We start from the raw sequence: 19,321 nt of genomic DNA on the forward strand, positions 1-19,321 counted from the left end.
TATCTGTTTCTTCTTTTTCTGCATGTTTTCTTAGTCTTTCCCCTCTTCTTGGTCTCATTATAGTGTAAAAGATTATGAGTAAAATGCCTGAGCAGTGAGCTGCAGTAAATAATTCCTAATTCTCTGCCTGAAAATATTTTGGAATGTTGCCTTGGACTTCAGCTTCAAATTTCCTCCCAAAGCACTTTTTCCAGAATAACTTCGCATTTTTCCCATATATGGAGTTTGAGTGCTATTTCTTGGATCAATAACTAGAGCAGTCTGTCTCTCCCACTAACACAGACAACAAGCAAACAAAGGCTTAGACGCATTTAGTTGGTAACAGAGTTGGAGGTGGACACATATGGGGCGTGGGTGCTGCTCTGCTGACCCCCTAGCAGACCAGTTGTTCTGTGATTCTCTGCACTATCCATCCAGAGTCCAGAGGATGTAACACAGTGCTCCAGAGTCAGGGTTTTGTGAGGCAATCTGGGTCGTCTCACACTAGGTGGCCACAATAAATGTAGCTAGTTTCCATCCATCAGTCCAGATATGCAAATTCAGGAAAACCCCAGATACCTAAGACATATTTTCAGGAAAACCCCAAATGCCTTCTTAAAATCTTTTTTAGTGAGTGAGGAAGAAAAGGTGGTTGGAAAGGATTTTTTAACTTAAAGTAGGTACTTCAAGGGACATTTGTGAGTGCCACTTCCTAGGGAGCTATTGCTCCAACTGAACTACACCGGATCCAGTATTGATTTTCTAATGATACCGTTGGAAAAATGACCAGAAAATGATATTGAAAACACATTTTTTTGGCACTCTTTTGGGTCTCTGGTGTTAGACTGACATCTGGTGGTCACTTTTGGAAACATCATAAAAGTGAAAACAAAGAGCGAGGCCTCTGGAAAGCAGCACCTTGTTTTGAAAATGTCCTGTGTGGCGTCGATATGAGTCAGAAACATGTATTCTAGTATCATTTATTATACCTCTGCATGTGACCAAATCGTAATGCACATGGTCAACTTGGTTTGACATTTGATGACATCCCTATGGGGCAAATTAGGGATTATCAGTAAATTATTTTAAAATGCCAATACCTCCAAATTTCAATGACTTAAAAACCGCAAATCTACTATAAATTGTATAAATTCATAAACAAATATTGAATGCATTTAATGAGACAATTAAAAGATGGGTAACTTGAAAATATTGTCTCGTTTACACTTTGTAATATATTGACGTTGCCTAATTAGCCCCAGAGATAGGCTATCCAATGTCAAACCAACCTTACCATGGTTGCACACCAGCTGGTTGAATCTAATTGGCGAAAGAAGTTGGCTAGGAGACTTCAGGACACAAGACCTGGTTAGACTATTTCAAGTTATCTAAAAGGGTGATGTAACTGTGTACTGTTTTGGGAGAGTGAATGTACAACCCATTGACTGCTTGTCACGTGTGAAAGCACACAAGAGACACCCACATTAAAGATCCCCCCATGAAAGCTCTCGTTTCTTTAACATGACTGCTGCATTTCAGCTCCCTTTCAAGTGAAATAAAGTCAATTGAGACCAAGGGGCCAGAGTTCCGGTCTAGAAGCACAGTTTCGACTTCTCCTACAGACTTGCTTCGGTATTACAGTTAACCTGACGCCCGGCCCAGAAAGACCCTTTCCATAGATGGCCACATAGAGAAGTCAGATTAGAAAACTCCTTAAGACACAGGAGCTGGTTGAAGCACAGCGGTGGGAGTGGCGAGCTGTGGCTCCATGGCAGGTGCTGGTGTGGTAGGCCCCACTACTAACTTGAGTACCATGGACTGAGCAGGCTGGATCTGAACGGCTGGAGCACAGTGGGGTGAGGGGTGCTCCCCCAGAGTGAGCTCTGGTATCTCCTCTGGCTCTGGAGAAAGCTGTAGCATCTCCTGAGGGACTCCACAGCAAGGTTGAGATCCGAGATCGGGGCTGATGGAGAAGCTGATGTGGAAGGGCGTAGAGTCTCAAACATCTTCTGACGGCTGGTGTCGCAGAGCTGCCCGCACTGGCACCACAGAACCTCATTCTGGTTGTAGTACCTGTTGCATGATCATCTCTGCCGTTTTAACAAAACCCATCACTGTGACATATTAATCCATTGACTGGCCATCCCTACATGTACGATGTCAAACCCACTGCCTCACATTCATATACAAATCCCCCCTCGGCAAGACCCCCATTTATATCAGCTCAACTAAGACTCCCCACCACCAACAGCAACCTGCCATCCAGCAATTATATGAACCTGGCAATCCTCAAGTCCCTCATATCTTTGGTGAAACTGATTTTCAATTCTCCGCAGCTAGAGACTGGACCATCCTTCAAAAAACACTGAAACTAAGCTATTTTGTGTTCATTGGTACTTTTAAAAACAAACTGAGATTTTAAAGGTGCACTATGCAGAAATCTCTCTGCCTTTTCCTGGTTGCTAAAATTCTAATAGTTTGCCAAATTTCAGTTAAAGTGACAAAACAACCAAGTATAGTGTAGAGAATCATTGTACCATCTAAACCGCTGTGAAATATGTATTCTATAACCAAAAATATTGTATTTTCAGCTGTTTAAAGCTGGTGTACAAAACCAAAAGTAAAAGTTGCAAAAATGAAACCTCAGAACATGAAGCATAGAAATAGCCACATAGAACATATCTACTGCTTCTTAGACTTGCTTTCAACTCGATTGCCAGATATATAATTCGTATTTCTATGTGAATTTGGTTTGGTCAACCAAAAAGTTACATAATGCAGCTTTAACTGATAACTGCATGTGTTTCCCCCCTGCCTCTTAAATGCTGGCTATTGCTGAATGTTTTACTGACTGTGCATTATGTGTATTTTGACTGTTGTTTGTATGATATTGTTTTACCTACTTGTGTGTTATATGTGCTGCGCCCGCACCCTGACAGTTCGTCATTGTAAATAAGAACTTGTTCTTGATTGACTAACCTGTATAAATAAATGTAGTCGGGCATAATTGCCCAAATCAGTGGCCTTCAGGCCTAAAGCACATCATATTTTGGATTTATGGGCCATCAAATAGACCACAAATTAGATAATCTTGGATTAATTAATATAATGTATACTGTTATTATTATTATCTCATATCCTATCAAAAATAAGGTCATGTTTGACCTTATCAACATGGACACCCTCATCTGACACATTGCTACGTAATTTATATAGACGTCATATCCGGCTGATGGGGTCAGTTTTGTTTCCCCGGATCCGCCATTTCATTTTTTGAAGTTACTTGTGGCAAGTTACAAGGTTTTATTCAAATTTGTATTGTTTTACAACTGGGTTGGGTAAGTTATAATCGACATATAATTTTAATCAGGCGATCAGACACGTTTTGTACGAGGACCGGCTTGTGGATTTTAAATTGATGGGCATAAGCAAGTTGCGAATGTCGCCTATTTTCCAAACGTGTTCTCCGCGCTAAAGTTTTTGTATGAGTTGAATGCTGTTTGTGGATAAGGGGAGGCAAAGGGAAGGCCCGTGAAGCCTCGGCTTTGGAGTGGGAGTCATGGCCGGAAATTTTGACGCAGAGGACCGTGCAAGTTGGTACTGGGGAAGATTAAGTAGACAGGAGGCAGTTTCACTTTTACAAGGACAGAGACACGGAGTGTTTTTGGTGAGAGACTCAATTACAAGTCCAGGCGACTACGTCCTGTCCGTTTCAGAGAATTCCAAAGTCTCGCATTACATAATCAACAGCATCAGCAACAACCGGCAGTCTGGCGCAGGTAAGAGAGACATGTTTTGGGGCTGCAGAATAAAGAAGCCCCCAGGGTATCCGTCCTTGTAGGACTTCATTGCCACGGGATGTACAATAACGCATGCAACCCAATGATAAAAGATGAATCCAGCAAGACACGTTGATTTTGCTTTATTTGGAACATAACTTTAGATAAACTTACTACACGTGAATCAACCAAACAGTGACGTTTGGATTAACCAGACGTCAAATATCTAGTTGACTGCCTTTTATGGGCCATAAATGTGGTAATTCACATGCCAATGAATAAGGCCTAATACCTTTGGTCCAGTGAAATGGTTTCTGTTGTTCTTTTCTACTCATCCCTCTTTCCCCACCCTCCTTTCTCAGGCCTAACGCCTCCACAGTTCCGCATAGGGGACCAGGAGTTTGATGCCCTCCATTCCCTGCTAGAGTTCTACAAGATCCACTACCTGGACACCACCACTCTCATAGAGCCCATCAACAAGGCCAAACACTCTTTCTTGGTCAGCGCAGGTGCTGGAGGCCCGCCGCAGCGGCTGGAAGACGAGTTTGTCCGTGCCGTCTTTGATTTCCCAGGCAACGACGATGAGGACCTTCCTTTCAGAAAGGGTGACATCCTGCGGGTTCTGGAGAAGCCTGAGGAGCAGTGGTGGAATGCCCAGAATTTAGAGGGGCGTGCCGGGATGATACCTGTGCCCTACGTGGAGAGGTACCGACCGGCCTCTCCCACCTCGGGGGGCCCTGGAGCAGGGGGTCCCGGTGGGGTGGGCTCGGTAGATGGCTCCAGTGTTCAGGGCCCTCCTCTGCTAGACCCGAGCCAGTATGCCCAGCCCACACCTCTGCCCAACCTGCAGAACGGACCCGTCTTTGCCAGGGCCATCCAGAAGAGGGTGCCCAATGCCTACGACAAGACCGCCCTTGCCTTAGAGGTAACTCCCTAGCTGTGTTCTCTTGTCTCGTCTTTCCCTTTTTTCATCATCCCTCTGTCAGATTCTTTGATCCTCCTCAGTTTGTCATGGATTTTCCTTTGTCCACAGCCTTCAGTGCAATGAGGCTAATCATTATTGGTCTTGTAAAACATAGATTTCCTTTGGCATTATGTCAAGATTGAGGCCAGGGAATCAAATTACCTTTTTATTATGCCTTCTGTGAAGTCATAATCTACAGAAGTCCCTAGGTTCCCTCCCAGTGGGTCATTCCAAGTTATGTCTTCCATTTCCGCTCACTGCTGGAAGGAATGAAGGCGTTGGTATGCGGCCTCTGTGACTCGTTGTCTGTGACTTCCTCCTCAGCTTCTTAACCAGTTGCATGCCCCTCAGTGTCCCAGCCACTAGACTTGTTAAAACAAGGTAGTCTGGTTCATGTCCATTAGTCACCAAACAGAAGAAAACAGACTAAAACCGGGAGGGACTTCCCTGATCTTGTCCAATAAGCAATGCTTGTTTTCTTTTTCCATTGTAAAACGTTTTGCTACGGGTGTGCCCTAATGAATACGAACCAGTCTATGGAGGGTGGTGGTCAGTCAGTGAAATCGATAGCGAACTGCTCTGAAGTTCATTAGAGAATGCTGCCAGAGGCTCCCTCTCTGACTGTCTCAACTAACTGTCCGGAAGGGGAAAGAGGGCTTCCAAAGCGAAGTTCGTTGTGGGAAGGAAATACTTTGTGTAGAGGAACATTTCCTTTCATTTCTCTAATGACATTACTCTGAGCCAGAGCGGCCTCTGGGCGACAAGCCAGCAGTCTCAGCTGCTCCCCTCTCTCCTCTTTTTTACCTGCTCGGAGAGAGGGAAGAAAGAACAGTGAAACAGACACATGATGTTCACTTTCTGTCTTGACGGAATCGGCTACCGGGTGGAAGTAGTCTGTTTTGCCTCTGTCTTTTGAAATACCAAAGTGTCCGGCTACATGCTTACAAGGACAAAAAGTAATGTCAAAGACTTTTTGCCAAACTTTAATATACTTTTGGGTCCCAGAGAGTTTAGATTTTCTATTCACCCAAGAGTCAGCCAGCACTGCGCTCAGATAATCTCCAACGGGATATTTACCTTCTATGAAGGTGTTTGCCAGTGGTATGACTCAGGAGGTATATAGGTTTAATGATTAGCCCCCTGCACACACTTCCTGGTCACATCTTAGTCGATGAGAGTACTTCACTCTCTTTAGAAGAATGGTCCACCTGTAATGAAGAGGCCGACAGGGTGAACCGGCAAATGGACCTCTGCAGTACTGGTTTGTGTTTAGTTGCATTGTGATTTGTGTTTGCGAGGCCAAATGAACCGCTACGATACAAAGACACAAAGTTTCACAAGTGGCTATCTTGCTGCAACTACTGCAACAAGGTCATTACAGGGTGAACACCGTGTTCGTTGGGCATCAAGCGGACTGAAACGGCGAGCGTCTCCCTGGACTTGTCCAGTAAGAAATGACCATTTTTGTGTTCCTTTGAAAATCGTTTGGAAGTGTTTTCTTGTTGCGTGCCGTAATGAACATGACCTAGGTCTGTCTGTTTGACGAGTCCTTCTCCTCCAACAGGTGGGCGACATGGTGAAGGTGACAAAGATCAACGTGAACGGCCAGTGGGAGGGCGAGTGCAAGGGCAAGCGCGGCCACTTCCCCTTCACCCACGTTAAGCTGCTGGACCATAATAACCCCGAGGACGAGGTGAGCTGAGAGTGGACACTGGGCTCCTTGGGCTCCTCCTATCCCTTACCCTGCCCTTAAATACACACACCCACTCCCTCTCCTGCCACCATCGCCCCTGTGCCAATCAGCAGCCTCCTCATGACCTCTTCCTCAGTTGGTTCCGTTAGATAATCATTACGCTGTGTCATCTTCACTCACAACACCAGTATTTATACCACTTCCGCACCATGGCCAGCTCTATCAAAACACCCACACACATACCCCTTCTAAAGAAAGACTCAGGCCTTGTCTGATGGGGACGAGGACAGTGACTGTGTGTTACCAAGAGGAAGAGGGGGAGTGTGTGGACAGCTATTCAGGGAGAGGGAAAGCAAGGTAGAAATGCTCTCTTGGACTGGAATCGTACACACAGAGACCCACGGAGAAACACTTTCTCTGACTGTCAAGGAGAGCCGTTAGGATAACACTACATTGTACCCAAAACTATCATCCTCGCTACAAGTCCACGACCAAGTAACTAGTAGTCTTTTGTAAGAAGAAAAAAAAGAACATATCATTATGAAATTGTTGATGACCGTTACATGCTAAAATCGTGTTTTTAATTTTTCTGCGTTGTTTTTCTGAGAAGTAACATTGCCAGTCCACCACTATTGCGGAGATTTCATTAAATGTGTTGGCTACGTTGTCTGCTTATGGTATTGTCAGGCGCTAAATCTCTGTCTTATTTGTTTGTCTGTCCTGCATTGCTTGTCTGTGTTCTTTTTAAAAAGTCTTTGTCTGCTCCACTCCTACTCCAAATCACTGAAACATCATATTTTTGTATTTTTTACACTGTTAACTTTTCACCTTGTTCTTAACAGTGGAGATGCCTTTTTGTGTATGATCAGCCAGGGTCGCGTAAATGTTCTGCCATATCGTATAATACCATAGCCAAAGATAGACTGTTAACTCGTATGAAAAGGTTGTTTTAAGGTCAATATTAGTATGAGTTGGCTTTCTCCTTGCAAGATTCAAAACTGTTTACGGTAGTATCTACTTGTTCTTCTGTACACATTGGTTACGAGGTCAAGGCAGTGACACTGACTGTTCTCACCTTTCAGTTCTAGATTCCAGTCATCCACTATTTTGAGAATTGATGTATGTCCGTATTCATTAGTGTAATAGAGCGAGCAAAAAAAAACATTTTTAATTTGCATGTATCCACAAACCACCATACTATTGCTAAGATTGTCAACTTTTGAGTGTTGTTCTTTGTTGATAAGAGATCACAGTTTAGTCCACCTGTTGACACATGACAATCTTTCCATCCCTATTATGTAGAAATAGGACAACGTTTGCACCCTGGCACAGCATCACAAATGTTACAGATGTAAGTAGTTTACTGTGAACAGCAGATGAGTATCTCTGTTCCACTATGAATTAAACCTGTATCTGACCGTTCTTACACTTTGCACCCCAATTAATGTGCCCCTGAAATTCACTTGGATAACTTCACCTCCTAGAGTGCTTTCCCACAGATTTAGGCGGAGGTGAATTGAGAAATTGATGATCTTGTCCTCTGTAGAACTGGCCACTAGGGTGCACTGCAACAGCATTAGGCAGAGAGGTTCTGGGAGAACCTAAGTGCTAGGCTGCCTCTTTGAGCCTTAGCCCATGTTGATCAATACAGTATTCTGTGTTGAGGTTGCTATAGGTGTTTTTGTTTTTTCAGAATGCACTTGTAGCAAAAACCAAAAATTACAATTACTTATCAGTTCTGACCCCTCCCTTTTCTTGCCTTTATTGTGCCAATATGTAATTTCTGCTGTGTTCATTGTCTGTGGCTTTTAAAAATATATAATGAAGGTAATTTAGCCCCCAAAAAAGCAGCTGTGAAAAATCTAACCGCATTATCAGGGTGTGATGTGTACAGAAATGATTATGGTAATACGAGTTAAACTCCAATGATGAATTACCTCGTCAAAAATACACTGGGTGCTGGCCTTAGATGTAGGTTCTGGGTAGTTGATGCTGCAAAGTCCAGATGAATAGAATATATAACCTTTTAACGATTGGATTGTCCGCAAACATAAGGGGTTTTCCCATTGCCCACAAACCTGTACCATTTCTTTGTGTAATTGTAGCTTTTGGGCCACCTGACAAACTTGTTTTGCCAATTTATGCCACAATCTATGTTTATGGGCAGGGTTGGGTAGGTTACTTTCTAGATGTAATCAGTTAGTTACTAGTTACCTGTCAAATTGTAGTCAGAAATATCTTTTGGATGACTCAAACTCAGTAACATGATCTGATTACTTTCAGTTACTTTTGGAGTACTTTCCCATTTATAAGCATTAGAAGCAGATAAAAAGGAACCATCAAATGCATTTGGTGTGTCGTCATAGTGGTCTCTGACTTGTGGTCAGACTCGCTCAGGTGGAACAGCCTTAAACTTGCCCCTTTTTCCAATGCGGAATTGAATGTCATTGAGAAAACAGAAAGGTGTCATAATGTATTTTTTTGTTTGTTGCAAACATCCTTTCTGAATTTAAAAGTAATCCAAGAAGCAATCATCTAGTTTTTCAAGACTTTTTGTAAGATGGTTACAATATTTTTGCTGGTAATGTAAGTGATTACAGTTAGTTCCTTTTGTAATCAGCTACTCCAGTATTAACGTTTGTTAAATCATGTCTGCTTTTTCCATTCATTTTCTCAGTGCATGCCTGTTGCTTATGTAATATGCTCTTATTTTAATGCCTATAACTATTTTAAAGTATTGTATTTTTGTAACCCTGTGTAAGTCATTACCTGTCATAATGGGGCTTGGTTGGCAACCGCAAATGGAAATTGTGATATCAAAATGTGCCATTGTATTATAACACTATATTCTTTTAAGACAATTGAAATTACCTTTTTATTTTCTGTAGCATGTAATGTGTTAAGATATACATAGTAAATAAAGTCAAAGGATTGGCAAATGAAAAGAATGTACCCTAGCAATCTTGTTGATTGTCATAAATTGGTGAGATCAAACTGCACTGCCTTTTTTCATCATTTGGCTCACTTGTCATGCATAACAACATAGACCAACAAAAAGCCAGTTGTCCTACTGGTGTGTTTATTTGTATTTAAATATCAAGACAGCTGATTATTATTACAGGCCTTTTTACTAAAACTTGGTCCCAGACTTGTTAAAGATGTCACAGCCAGCCTGTTTCACGTGTTTTATTTGACTTTTTATTTAACTAGGCAAGTCAGTTAAGAATAAAATCTTATTTACAATGACGGCCTACCAAAAGGCCTCCTGTGGGGACGGGGGCCTGGGATTAAGAAATATAGGACAAAACATACATCACAACGGGTCAACAAACACTACATAGAGACACCTAAGACGACAACATAGCAAGGCAGCAACACATGACGACAAAGCATGGTAGCAACACAACATAACAACATGGTAGCAGCACAAAGCATGGTACAAACATTATTGGGCACAATCAACAGCACAAAGGTCAAGAAGGTAGAGACTACAATACATCACACAAAGCAGCCACAACTGTCAGTAAGAGTGTCCATGATTGTCTTTAAATGAAGAGATTGAGAAACTGTCCAGTTTGAGTGTTTGTTGCAGCTCATTCCAGTCGCTAGCTGCAGCGAACTGAAAAAGGAGCGACCCAGGGATGTGTGTACTTTGGGGACCTTTAACAGCACAACAGGTTTTGTATATGGAGGATGAGGGCTGCAGTAGATATCTCAGATAGGGGGGTAGTGAGGCCTAAGAGGGTTTTATAAATAAGCATCAACCAGTGGGTCTTGCAACGGGAATAAAGAGATACCAGTTTACAGAGGAGAATAGAGTGCAGTGGTCTGTACTATAAGGAGCATTGGTGGCAAATCTGATGGCTGAAAGGTAAAGAACATCTAGCCGCTCGAGAGCACCTGCCGATCTATAAATTATGATTCTGTAATCTAGCATGGGTCGGATGGTCATCTGAATCAGGGTTAGTTTGGCAGCTGGGGTGAAAGAGGAGCGGTTACAATTAAACCAAGTCTAGATTTAACCTTAGCCTGCAGCTTTGATATGTGCTGAGAGAAGGACAGTGCACCTTCTAGCCATACTCCCAATTACTTGTATGAGGTGACTACCTCAAGCTCTAAACCCTCAGAGGTAGTAAAGAGGGGCATTATTCTTACCAAACCACATGATCTTTGTTTTGGAGGTGTTCAGAACCAGTTAAAGGGTAGAGAAAGCTTGTTGGACACTAAGAAAGCTTTGTTGTAGAGCATTTAACTCAAAATTCAGGGAGGGGTCAGCTGAGTATAAGACTATCATCTGCATATAAATGGATGAGTGAGCTCCTGCTGCCTGAGCTATGTTTATGTAAATTGAGAAGAGCTTGGGGCCTAGGATTGAGCCTAGGGGTACTCCCTTGGTGACAGGCAGTGGCTGAGGCAGCAGATTTTCTGATGTGATACACTGCACTCTTTAAGAGAGGTAGTTAGCAAACCAGGCCAAAGACCCCTCAGAGACACCAATACTACTTAGCTGGCCCACAAGAATGGAATGGTCTACCGTATCAAAAGCTTTGGCCAAGTCAATAAATATAGCAGCACAATATTGCTTAGAATCCAGAGCAATGGTGACATCATTGAGGAACTTTAAGATTGCAGTGACGCATACATAACCTGAGCAGAAACCAGATTGCATACCCGAGAGTATACTATAGACATCAAGAAAGCCAGTCAGTTGATTATTGACATGCCTTCTAAGCAATGGGAACCTCCCCAGAAAGGAGAGACAGGTTAAAAAGGTTGGAGATAGGCTTGGCAAATCTCAAAGATTTGGCAGCAACCTTAAAGAAGCAAGGGTCTAAACCATTTGACCCAGATGTTTTTTGGGGGTCAAGTTTAAGGAGCTCCTTTAGCGCCTCGGACTCAGTGACTGCCTGCAGGGAGAAACTGTGTAGCGGGGCAGGGGGAAAAGGAGAAGCATCGGGGATAGTCGCATTAGAAGGGGTGGAAGATGAGGAAATGTTGGACGGGCAAAGAGGCAGAGTCAGATAGGAATCCTGACTTAATGCAGTGGTGATTAAAGAGCTCAGCCATGTACTTCCTGTCAGCAACAACCACATCATCAACATTTAGGAACATGGGCAGCTGTGAGGAGGAGAGTTTATTCTCCAGGTCTTTAACTGTTTTCCAGAACTTCTTGGGGTTAGACCCACAGAGAGAGAACTGCTCCTTAAAGTAACTAACTCTGGCCTTCCGGATAGCCTGAGTGCACTTATTTCTCATTTGCCTGAACGATAGCCAGTCAGCTTGAGTATGCGTGTGCCGAGCCTTTCGCCAAATGCAATTCTTAAGGTGGAGGGACTCTTGTAAGATCAAGGGACTGAACCTGTTTTTAATTCTCATTTTATTTATGGGGGCGTGTTTGTTAACAATACCACTGAAAAAAGAATCAAGCTGATTCCATACCATTTTACAGGTGTTCTTGATAAGAAGATTGAGAAAGCCTTATCAAGCTTACATTTTTTGTGTTTGATAATGCTCACCATGATAATAATACTGTGGGTGTAAATGTTTGGAATCCCGAGTCACTGGTTGCCATGCCGTGCAAGAATGGGAGGGGGTTTTATGAGGAAGGGGTGATCCTCAGTGGGGGGTGATAGGTTCCCGGATTGAGATTTTCGCCATTTTTTTTTACTCCAGTACAACCGGTGGGGTGGAAACGCCACTGATCTATCCGTTGATTTCCCAGGACCCGCCGACAGATTGACCTACTAGCTGCTACTGTCGAGCATTTTTACCAATTTGTCAGTTTAACTAAACTTCGCCACTCGCAACAAAATGGGCGATAGGGAGGATTTAGTATATCAGGCAAAACTCGCCGAGCAGGCGGAAAGATATGACGGTAAGAGATACAATTGTATTATTCGATGGGGGGACATGTTCGCCGCTGTTTTTCCCCCCAGCTAGCTAGCGTTAGTAGCTTCCAACATAGCTAACACTTGCACTCACTCACCCTCCTCCCTCTTGCAGGGGCGAGGATGGTGATGTCAGTGCGCTAACGTTAGCTAGCTAGTTAGCCTGAGCTAACGCATTGGCTTAACTAGGTAGCCGTGTAACTAGCATTAATTAGCCAATACGATAGCTACTTAACTGTCCAGATTTGTTCAAAGATATCGATAATTTTAAAGAGAATACAAAATGGCGGATTATTGATGGTGCGAGAGCTAGGTAGCTAGTAAGCAAGTGGGGGTGGTAGCTAGCTAACGCGTTACCAAACTAACGTTAGATGTACTACAGTGCCTATGTGGGGATTACTTTTCCCAAACAATGTCAGCCAATTTAAGTTTATGCTACATTACTAGCTACAATCTAACATTAGATAACTATGTAAATATGTTGGCCAGCCAAATACCCACGTTTACTAACATTCTCGTGGTCCAACGTTAGCCATAGCCTGCTATCTGGGTGTGACGTATCGAAGACTGAACTTAAATAAAACCTACCCCCAATGATAAGCAATTTTGACGTAGTTAAGTTAGTCAGTGAGAGAACATGCATGTCAATTGTCATGAAGCTGTTTTTAGTTGTGTGAGTACAGGGCATGATCATGTCTGTCAGATTATGGAACCCTGGTCACATGTAACTTTGATTTACCCCGAAATAAAACCAGCTTTATTTCACCCCCAAATCAAACGCGATTCTTCAGACATGTCGCTCTCATTCTTGACATTGATGTAACTACCGGTTTCTTAAAGGTATGATTATGTACCTTGTCACTGGGTGTGTGTTCTTGCAAAATGTAAGCCTACATTTTGTAGCAGATACTACCTTCCAAGATTGTGTTATCAAGAACCTGTATTCATAAAGCACATCAGAGTAGGCATGCCGAGCTAGGATCAGGTCTCACCTGTCCTTAAAATCATATTCATTATGGTCGATTATGCTAAATTGATTAGCACACCTACTCTGAGACACTTTGTGAATAGAGAAATTCTAATCTGTACATAAGAAAAGGGGAAGAAAGATATGTAATGTGAAGTCATCAAATGTTGTCCCCTAGTTTTATTTTGGATCTGATCTTTCAGCACCAATTACTTATGACTTCCTCTCTGCACCCCACAGAAATGGTGGAGTCCATGAAGAGAGTGGCCGGGTTGGATGTGGAACTAACAGTCGAGGAGCGAAACCTACTATCAGTGGCCTACAAAAATGTTATTGGGGCGAGGAGAGCATCATGGAGGATAATCAGCAGTATTGAACAAAGGGAAGAAAACAAGGGCGGAGAAGACAAATTGAAAATGATCCGGGAATACAGGCAAACGGTGAGTAAGCCCAGAAGGATGAGTCATTCTGAGTGCATTAGTGTAGTGCGAGAGAGATCTGACATGATGAGAGAGGCATTTGAGCTGCAGCCCTCTTAAAGCAATATGGTAGCGTTTCCACTAGAGAAAATGTTGAACATTATAAAATAATTTAGGCTAATTCACCTGAATGATACCATTTATATTGTTGCTTGTTGTGACTAACATTGTGCCAGTGGCTGGTCATTCGTTGAGAGAATTTTTTTTTTCTCCTGCAGGTTGAGAATGAGCTGAAGTCTATCTGTAATGACATTCTTGATGTATTGGACAAGCACCTTATTCCCGCTGCTAACACGGGAGAGTCCAAGGTCTTCTACTACAAAATGTACGAGCTTCTGTTGTCGATGTGTTGTTTGGGAATAGATGCTTGATAGATGGTTATTGTTGTTTTTTTAACAACTGGATTAAAACAGTATTCCACAACTTTAATGGCTTTAGAATAAAGCATAGAACAGTGATTGTGGTTCTTCCTGCTTTTCTGACATTTATCCTCCATTTGTTGATCATTGAAACGGACCTATCCCCTAGATGTTTTAGGTTGTCTTGGTCACGGCCCTGAGTTGGGAACATAGTTGTTTTTCACTAGGACCCATGTTTTCACGGAGCCTTTGTATCTTTTACACCATGATGGCCCACTGATTCTTCTCCGTCTTGCTCTTCCCTCAGGAAAGGCGATTACCACAGGTATCTCGCTGAGTTTGCCACCGGGAACGACCGGAAGGAGGCTGCGGAGAACAGTTTGGTCGCCTACAAAGCTGCTAGCGACATCGCCATGATCGAACTGCCACCTACACACCCCATTCGCCTAGGCCTCGCGCTTAACTTCTCCGTATTTTACTATGAAATCCTCAATTCACCCGACCGCGCATGCAGGCAAGTACCTCGCACGGCTCTCCTCGATAGACTTCTAATTTAGAGCTCTAATTTGGCTGTTGATCATGTGTGCTCAAACGAGTCAATAAGGTGACTTATTCCCCTGATACGAGTGCGACATAAGACCGGTGTTTGTACTGCAGGTTGGCGAAGGCTGCGTTCGATGACGCCATCGCAGAGCTGGACACGCTGAGCGAAGAGAGCTACAAGGACTCCACACTAATCATGCAGTTGTTACGCGACAACCTGACACTATGGACTTCAGACATGCAGGGAGATGGTAAGCGTGAGTGAGAGCTCACCCACCTGGGGTTTTTCCAATGCATGGAGGAAGTTGGTAATGTTTTTAATGGAGAAATTGCTGTTTGAGTGGACATGCTCAATTCCTTCATTTCTTCCAGTCTGAGGTATACTTACAATATTACAGCAGTTTGCCGCTGCTATTAATTTTTTTAGTATGCCCATAACGATGTTTGTGAACGGATGCTATCCTACCAGAAAAGAGTAGCACTGTGTTTCCTATAGGTGTGTGCTGTTGGTAATTCAGCTCTTTTCAGAGCTGCTGTCGTGGATCATTACACAAACTCTTAACGTCTCCCTTCTCCATCCGTCTCTAACCCAACCTTGTGCCTTTCAACCTTTCAGGTCCTTCTGCATTGCTTAGTGCCCCCCCCCCCCCCCCTCTCTCTGCGCTCTAGCGCTGTAGCTTCTTTAACCTTCATCTTAACGTCCAACTCCTCTCTCCTCTCTCGTTCCATCTGTGTAGAGTCCTAAAGGAGCAAAACAGCTGTTCATTTCCCTTAATCTGTACTTTGTAAGTGTTTTCTGCCCTGCCCTAGTTTGAATCGTTTGTTCTTTCCCCCTTCACTATTAACTCACTGCAATGCCACTCACCCATTTGGTTTGTGTCGTCGGGAAAGTTGTATGTTCACACACTGTGTGTCTTATGAATACGTCTTTCTACGTAGTGATTTATTTTATTTTAGCGCCGGTGTATCAGTAATGCATTTAGTTTGAAGGTAACCTGAAGCGACTGTCTTTTTCATGTTATGATTTCCACGTGTCTTAGACAGCTGACAGATTATTGGGGTTTTTGATACTGGTGAGCGAGTATCGTCTTTCAGCTGGAGCCATTTTAGGTCAGGTAAAGGACAGCTCTGTAGGTACACGATAACTATCTTTCTCTGTGGGGCTGCGAGGTGTCTCGCCAAGTTAGAACATGGGTTTGTGTGTGGAGTCTGACGCTCTGTAGTTGCCTGATCTGTTGACGTACAGTGCTTGATTCTTCCGTAGCTATTGTAAGAGCTATTGTAAGAGTGTATTGTGGAGACTGGAGGACTAACAGCATGGCACCAATTGTTGAGGCTGTGTGGGATATCCTGTCTGTCTTTGACTGGGTGACATACATCTACATCCAGTCCCATAATCGCTCTGCTCTGTCATTCTGTCTGCCTGGTGTCCTGTAGCATGACAAAACTAGACAGCTGTCTCACTAGCGACGGAATGCCAGTACAATATAGTGGCTTGTGTTGGAATAGAATAGTGGGGTGCAGGTGAGTCTTGGGCAGATCTGTCGAGGGATTTAAAGATTAGATGTCACTGTTAGCTAGATGGCTTATAAATCATGGGATGAGTAGGCTATGGGGAAATTGACAAATCAAACGCTCCTCAATTGTAAACAGAAGTCATCTGTCAGGTTGTCGTCAAGTGGGGCCTATAATAGGACGTTTCATTTGAAGGGTTTTTAATTACTAAAAGAGATGTCATTTTAATTTGAGTGAAGCGCTACAGTAGTTATTTTGATATGGCCTACAAGGTTGTAGATGGTGGTTGACGTTTCACTGCATGTGCTAAGATGTTTGACACACTGAATGAAACCAGTGCTGGGCTCACTTCGGCCTGTTCACCTGTAACTTTGGAGACTGTAGGTTAAAACTGGCACAGGAGTAATGCAGTACTTCCACAGCATCTCAATATGTTTGGGCACTGAGTCTGATCACCTAGGCTGAGGGTTGTCTCTGGTGTACATAACCTGAAAGCCCAGCCCTCACTGTCTGTTTCTCTTGTTTTCAAGCAGGTGAAGAACAGAACAAAGAGGCGCTGCAAGATGTGGAGGATGAGCCCCAGTGAGACATTACAGCCAACTTGAGACCCACCCCCCCCCCCCCCAACAAAGAAACTGTAGCCACCACGCCCAAGTGACTGCGGCTCTCAGCAGCTCTCTGGCCCCATGGTCTTAGAGATGATCAGTCATTGTTAATATTTGTTTTTTTGTTTTTTTCTCTCCCTTTAATTCAATTCAAATATAAATACCACTTAATTGAGACAATAAATACAATTTTGGAAAGGCAAAGAGTCCCTGGATTATTTTATTTTTCTTGGTACACACGGTTCTGAAAAAAAATCTTTGTTTTCATTATTGTATTGTTTTAATTTTGTTTTGTTTATGCTCTTTCCTCAATATTTTATCAGTTGCTGGATGTATTTTGAGATTTTTTTTTCTTAATGTAATTACAGAAATTAACTTTTATTACTGATATGTCTATTAGTTGTGGGAGCTGTAATATTTCTGTGTTAGTGAAAGAGATGCAAATCATTAAACCTTTTTAAGGGCAAGTCTAAACAAAGTCCTCTTTCGTTAACTTAGTTGATCAGAGGAAGGTGGCAAAATTCTTGATATCCACGTGGAGCAAAATGCTTAGCTTTTACACCATAGTGATTCTGTTGTAATGTTTTGGATTGTACGTTGTGCTAAAATACTGTATTGCGAATACTTGCTGATTTCAGATGGTGGCTGGTAGCTGTAAAAATCCAAGGGAGCGTTGTCGCGTTAACACAGTTCTCGATTGGCTTCTGTTCCAAGATGACAGGGTTCTGAAGAGATGATTTCAAGCCGGCATGAGTAAATGAATCGTTATTTTTCTGCCTCTTTCCCCTCCTTTTATATAGCTCAATGTTTTCCTTTTCTTTTTGCTGCATTGTGTCACTTAAAGCTAATTTGTACTACTGGATATCTGACTGGAGCCACAGAGCATCTGTATTGTTCTTACTGAAACACAGCATGGAATTAACATTAAACAATCTAAATTAAACATACCGAAATGTCTATTGGTGTTGATTGCATCAGCCGATGAATTCATGTGTGTTGATTTTTGACTTTTCAAAAAGCAACTGAGTAAAGCCATGGTATTTGGGTGTTTTTAAACGTAGTTAGAAATGACTCACAAAATGGAAGCTTGCCTGTTGGATGTATGCCCATTTATTTTCAGTGGGCCATGTTAAGTCCCGGTCATTTGAGAAGCACTGGTGGAAGGTTGGAGAAACATCCCTAGGCTACTAACCACCACAGGGCTCATGGTTGGTTGGCCCCCTACACCAAATCTCTAATCAGAGCTTTCTTTTGAAGATGTCAAGTTAAAACATTTGTAATGATGAATTGCATTGATTTGCTAGCAGTTGTCATACATAAACAGTGTTATACTTGTATACAAGTTAAGCATGTATGGCAGGGAAATACAGTGCTTTTGGAAAGTATTCAGACCCCTTGACTTTTTCTGCATTTTGTTACGTTACAGCCTTATTCTGAAATTGATTAAATAAAAAAAATCCCTCATCAATCTACACACAATACCCCATAATGACAAAGAGAAAACAGCTTTTAAGAAATTTTTGCAAATGTATAAAAGAAAAAGACCAGAAATACCTGTTGTAAATTCAGTTGATTGGACATGATCTGGAAAGGCACACACCTGTCTATATAAGGTCCCACAGTTGACAGTGCATGTCAGAGTAAAAACCAAGCCGTGAGGTCAAAGGAATTGTCTGTAGAGCTCCGAGACAGGATTGTGTCGAGGCCTTTATGGTAGAGTGGCCAGACGGAAGGCACCTAGACTCAGACTATGAGAACAAGATTCTTTGATCTGACAAAACCAAGATTGAACCCTTTGCCTGAATTCTTTTTAATTACATTTTTATTATTTCACCTTTATTTAACCAGGTAGGCCAGTTGAGAACAATCTCTCATTTACAACTGTGACCTGGCCAAGATAAAGCAAAGCAGTGTGACAAATAACACAGTTACATTGATGAATGCCAAGCATCATGTCTGGAGGAAACCTTACACCATCCCTACGTTGAAGCATGGTGGTAGCAGCATCATGCTGTGGGGAAGTTTTTCAGCAACAGGGAGACTAGTCAGGATCGAGGGAAAGATGAACGGAGCAAAGTGCAGACAGATCCTTGATGAAAACATGCTCAGGACCTCTGACTGGGGCGAAGGTTCACCTTCCAACAGGACAACAACCCTAAGCACACAGCCAAGACAACACAGAAGTGGCTTCAGGGCAAGTCTCTCAATGTCTTTGAGTGGCCCAGCCAGAGCCCGGACTTGAATCCGATCTAACATCTCTGGAGAGATAGCTGTGCAGGGACACACCCCATCCAACCTGACAGAGCTTGAGAGGATCTACAGTGAAGAATGGGAGAAACTCCCCAAATACAGGTGTGCCAAGCTTGTAACGTCATACCCAAGAAGACGCGAGGCTGTAGTCTCTGCCAAAGGTGCTTCAACAAAGTACTGAGTAAAGGGTCTGAATACTTAAGTAAATGTGATATTTCAGTTCTGTATTTTTAATAAATGTGAATAATTTCTAAACTTGTTTTTGCTTTGTCATTATGGGGTATTGTGTGTAGATTGATT

The 19,321-nt window shown here is 42.7% G+C and overlaps 2 protein-coding genes across 4 annotated transcripts; both read left to right on the plus strand.

Annotated features, from left to right (window-relative positions):
* The first annotated feature begins 3,213 nt into the window (after positions 1-3,213).
* On the plus strand, positions 3,214-9,414 carry LOC129832289 (adapter molecule crk-like). The gene is made up of 3 exons (XM_055896234.1): positions 3,214-3,758; positions 4,121-4,683; positions 6,287-9,414. Exons 1-3 carry the CDS (start codon positions 3,539-3,541, stop codon positions 6,422-6,424), a joined length of 921 nt encoding a protein of 306 aa, XP_055752209.1. The 5' UTR covers positions 3,214-3,538; the 3' UTR covers positions 6,425-9,414.
* A 2,639-nt stretch (positions 9,415-12,053) lies between these two features.
* Positions 12,054-17,718, plus strand: LOC129832290 (14-3-3 protein epsilon-like). 3 transcript variants are annotated; one of them, XM_055896236.1, is made up of 6 exons: positions 12,054-12,290; positions 13,511-13,710; positions 13,968-14,074; positions 14,416-14,622; positions 14,766-14,902; positions 16,700-17,718. In XM_055896236.1, exons 1-6 carry the CDS (start codon positions 12,227-12,229, stop codon positions 16,750-16,752), a joined length of 768 nt encoding a protein of 255 aa, XP_055752211.1. In that variant the 5' UTR covers positions 12,054-12,226; the 3' UTR covers positions 16,753-17,718. The 3 variants fall into 3 exon arrangements, with proteins under 3 accessions (XP_055752211.1, XP_055752210.1, XP_055752212.1); XM_055896235.1 differs by having other exon boundaries at positions 12,055-12,290; positions 16,697-17,718; XM_055896237.1 differs by lacking the exon at positions 12,054-12,290 and adding an exon at positions 12,413-13,143 and having other exon boundaries at positions 16,697-17,718.
* Positions 17,719-19,321: the final 1,603 nt, after the last annotated feature.

The sequence above is a fragment of the Salvelinus fontinalis genome, chromosome 33 (assembly GCF_029448725.1).
Source record: "Salvelinus fontinalis isolate EN_2023a chromosome 33, ASM2944872v1, whole genome shotgun sequence".
Taxonomy (NCBI): domain Eukaryota; kingdom Metazoa; phylum Chordata; class Actinopteri; order Salmoniformes; family Salmonidae; genus Salvelinus; species Salvelinus fontinalis.